Source organism: Nicotiana sylvestris, chromosome 1, assembly GCF_000393655.2.
Source record: "Nicotiana sylvestris chromosome 1, ASM39365v2, whole genome shotgun sequence".
NCBI classification, from domain to species: Eukaryota; Viridiplantae; Streptophyta; class Magnoliopsida; order Solanales; family Solanaceae; genus Nicotiana; species Nicotiana sylvestris.
In genome coordinates this window covers 84,311,931-84,315,840 of record NC_091057.1, presented here as the reverse complement: position 1 = coordinate 84,315,840, position 3,910 = coordinate 84,311,931, and the positions used below count along the sequence as shown (strand labels likewise).

The following is a 3,910-nucleotide window of genomic DNA, read 5'->3' as shown; positions in this document are numbered from 1 at the left end:
AGGCCATGCTATGAGGGATTGTCCGACGAGAGATGATGCAAGCATAGCTCAACCAACGGGATATGTAGTCAGTTCATCATCATTAATACACACCCTAGGCAAGGTTCACAAGCACCAATGAGTCGTGGTAGAGGTAGAGGAAGAGCATCTAGCTCGAGCGGTCCTTAGAACCGCATTTATGCGTTGGTAGGATAACAGGATCAGGAGTCATCGCCTGATGTTTTTACAGGTATATTATTAGTCTCCTCATATGATGTATATACACTAATTGACGCAAGTTCAACCTTATCATATCTTACTCCATTGGTTTCTAGTAAGTTTGGAATAAAACCTAAATTGGTTAAACCTTTTGAGGTATCTATACTTATTGGGGACTTAGTGATAGCTAAGTGAGTATATAGGGGTTGTATAATAGTTCATAGTCAATCTACCGTAGCGGACCTAATCGACTTAGATATGGTAGAATTTGATGTTATAATAGGTATGGATTGGTTTAGTTCTTTTCATGCCAACGTTGATTGTAGATCAAAGGTAGTCCGATTTCAATTTCCAGGGGAGCCAGTTTTGGAGTGGAAAGGTAATACGGCGTCACCGAGAGGTAGATTTATTTCCTATCTCAAGATAAGGAAGATGATCATATAGGGTTGTATTTATCACTTAGTTCAGGTTCAGGATGTGGAAGTAAAGTCACCAACCATTAAGTCCATTCCTGTGGTTAATCAGTTTCCTGATGTTTTCCTCCATGAGCTTCCAGGTCTTCTGCCGGAGCGAGAAATTAAGTTTGCTATTGACCTACTTCCAGATACTCATCCAATATCTATTCCTCCCTATAGAATGGCCCCCGCTGAGCTAAAAGAGTTGAAGGAACAACTAAAAGACTTTCTTGAAAAAGGCTTTATCAGGCCTAGTGCATCATTGTAGGGAGAACATGTGTTATTTGTGAGGAAGAAAGATGGTTCCTTACAGATGTGTATTGATTATAGACAGTTGAATAAGGTGACGATCAAGAATAAATACCCGCTCCCAAGGATTGATGATTTATTTGATCAGTTGCAAGGTGCCAAGTGTTTTTCAAAGATAGACTTGAGGTCCGGATAGCATCAAGTAAGGGTTAAGGAGGAAGATATTCCGAAGACAACATTTAGGACCAGATACGGGCACTTTGAGTTTTGTGTTATGTCATTTGGTTTGACCAATGCCCCAGTAGTATTCATGGATTTGATGAATCGCGTGTTCAGGCCCCTTTTAGATTTGTTTGTAATTGTATTTATCGACGATATATTGGTGTATTCTCGTTCAGAGGCTGAGCATGCAGATCATTTGCGTACTATGCTCAGAGTTCTACAAAAAGGGAAGTTGTATGCTAAATTCTCTAAATGTGAATTCTGGTTGAACTCTGTAGCTTTCCTTGGGCATATAATTTCGGGTGAAGGCATATGGGTGGATACACAAAAGATTGAGGCAGTGAAGACTTGTCCTAGACCCATAACACCAACGGAGATTTGTAGCTTTCTCGGTTTGGCAGGTTATTACAGGAGATTTGTAGAGGGATTTTCTTCCCTTTCAGCACCTTTAACAAAGTTGACTCAGAAGGGAAAAAAGTTTCAATGGATTGATGCTTGCGAAAGGAGCTTCTAGGCATTGAAGGACATATTAACCTTAACACTGAATCTAACTCTCTTAGAAGGGCTTGATGGTTATGTTATCTATTGTGACAATTCATGTGATGGATTGCGTTGTGTACTGATGCAACACGGTAAGGTTGTAGCTTATGCTACTAGACAACTGGGAAAGCACGAAAAGAATTACCCGACGCACGATTTAGAGTTAGCCGCAGCGATTCATGCATTAAAGATGTGGAGGCACTACTTGTATGGTATTCATGTTAACATCTATACGGATCATAAGAGCCTCCAGTATGTCTTCAAGGAAAAGGAATTGAATTTACGTCAAAGGAGATGGTTGGAGCTACTTAAAGACTATGACGTTGATATTTTATACCATCCGGGGAAGGCGAACGTAGTATCCGACGCCCTCAGCCGTATATTTATGGATAGCCTTTCATATTTATTGCCAGAAAAGAGGGGAATAACGCATGAGATTTATAAGCTAGCTAGTCTTGGAGTTCGGTTACTGGACTGAGGTAATATTGGAATTACTATTCAGGATACGATAATATCCTCTTTAGTAACTAAAGTAAAGGAACGCCAGTATGAGGATCCTATGTTAGTTCTTTATAGGGATACCACCCCTTAGAAGGAGAAGACACCATCTAAGATTACAGAAGATGGGGTCCTTAGATACCGAGGACGATTATGTGTCCCTAATGTTGTAGGGTCGCATCAGCAGGTTATGGGAGAAACTCACTATTCTCGTTATTCTATCCATCCAGGAGTGACAAATATGTATCATGATATCAGGGAAGTATATTGGTGGGATAGAATGAAAAAGGATATAGCGGAGTTTGCTGCTCAGTGTCCTAACTGTCACCAGGTTAAGATTGAGCATCAAAAAACTGGTGGATTATTGTAGGCTATGGAGATTCCGACTTGGAAATGGGAGGTAATCAATATGGATTTCATCATAGGCTTACCTCATACTCAGTGTAAGTTCGATTCGATATGGGTGATTGTTGATATGCTTACAAAGTCAACCCATTTTCTGCCCCTTAGGACTGCATATTCTGCATAGCATTATACAAGGCTTTATATTAAGGAGATAGTACGACTGCATTGTGTCCCTATATCTATTATCTCGGATAGAGGAGCTCATTTTATAGCTAATTTCTGGAGGTCCTTCCAAAAAGAATTGGGGACCCAAGTAAGTCTTAGTACAACATTTCATCCCCAAACAGACGGACAGGCTGAGCGTACTATTCAGACACTTGAGGATATGTTATGAGCTTGTGTGATAGACTTCAAAGATGGCTGGGATGATCATCTGCCGCTTATTGAGTTCGCATATAATAATAGATACCATTCCAATATTCAAATGGCTCCATACAAATCTCTTTACGGACGGAAGTGTAGGTCGCCTATATAGTGGTTCGATGTTGGGGAAACTACATTAGCAGGACCATAATTGGTACAACAGGCAATTGAGAAAATTAAGCTTATACAGGAAAATCTATTAGCAACTCAAAGCCGTCAGAAGTCCTATGCGGATAATCGATGGCGAGACTTCGAGTTTCAGTTTGACTACTGGGTATTCCTAAAGGTATCGCTGATGAAAGGTGTCATGAGGTTTGGTAGGAAGGGAAAACTTAGCCCTTGGTACATTGGACCATATAGGGTCATACGCAAGGTAGGCCAAGTAGCATATGAATTGGACTTGCCTTCGGACTTGGAATCCGTACATCCAGTCTTTCATGTGTCTATGCTCCATAAATGTATTAGAGATCCTTCTAGAATCATGTCAATTGATGATGTTCAGGTCACAGAGCAACTATCATATGAAGAAACTCCCATTGCTATACTAGACAGACATGTTCGGAGATTGAGAACTAAAGATGTAGCTTTGGTGAAAGTATATTGGAGAAACAAGAATGTGGAAGAAATGACTTGGGAGGCCGAGGAAGACATGAAGTCTAGATATCCCTACTTATTTCCTCCTCCAGAGAAGGGTACGACTGATACATCACAACCTTAAGGTATGTGTAGGAATTCTTGTGTTAGTTATTGTCATCGGTCGTGTGAGGCCATTGTCGTTATTGATGATTGTGGTCCTATATGGCGTTGAATTATTGAGTTTCTACATGAAGCATTGGTAGTAGTATTGTTACAAAGGCGACTCTGTCAAAGTTATATAGATCCTGGGGAGTTAAACATTCAAGGACGAATATTTCTAAGGAGGGAAGGATGTTACATCTCGCATTTTTGTACGTTAAAGTTTTGTCTTCAGTTAATCGACG

The 3,910-nt window shown here is 40.3% G+C and overlaps 1 protein-coding gene across 1 annotated transcript; it reads left to right on the top strand.

The window, feature by feature from the left end:
* Positions 1–2,442: 2,442 nt before the first annotated feature.
* On the top strand, positions 2,443–3,648 carry LOC138872036 (uncharacterized). The gene is made up of 2 exons (XM_070149986.1): positions 2,443–2,493; positions 3,094–3,648. The coding sequence occupies exons 1-2, from the start codon at positions 2,443–2,445 to the stop codon at positions 3,646–3,648; spliced, it is 606 nt and encodes a 201-aa protein (XP_070006087.1).
* Positions 3,649–3,910: the final 262 nt, after the last annotated feature.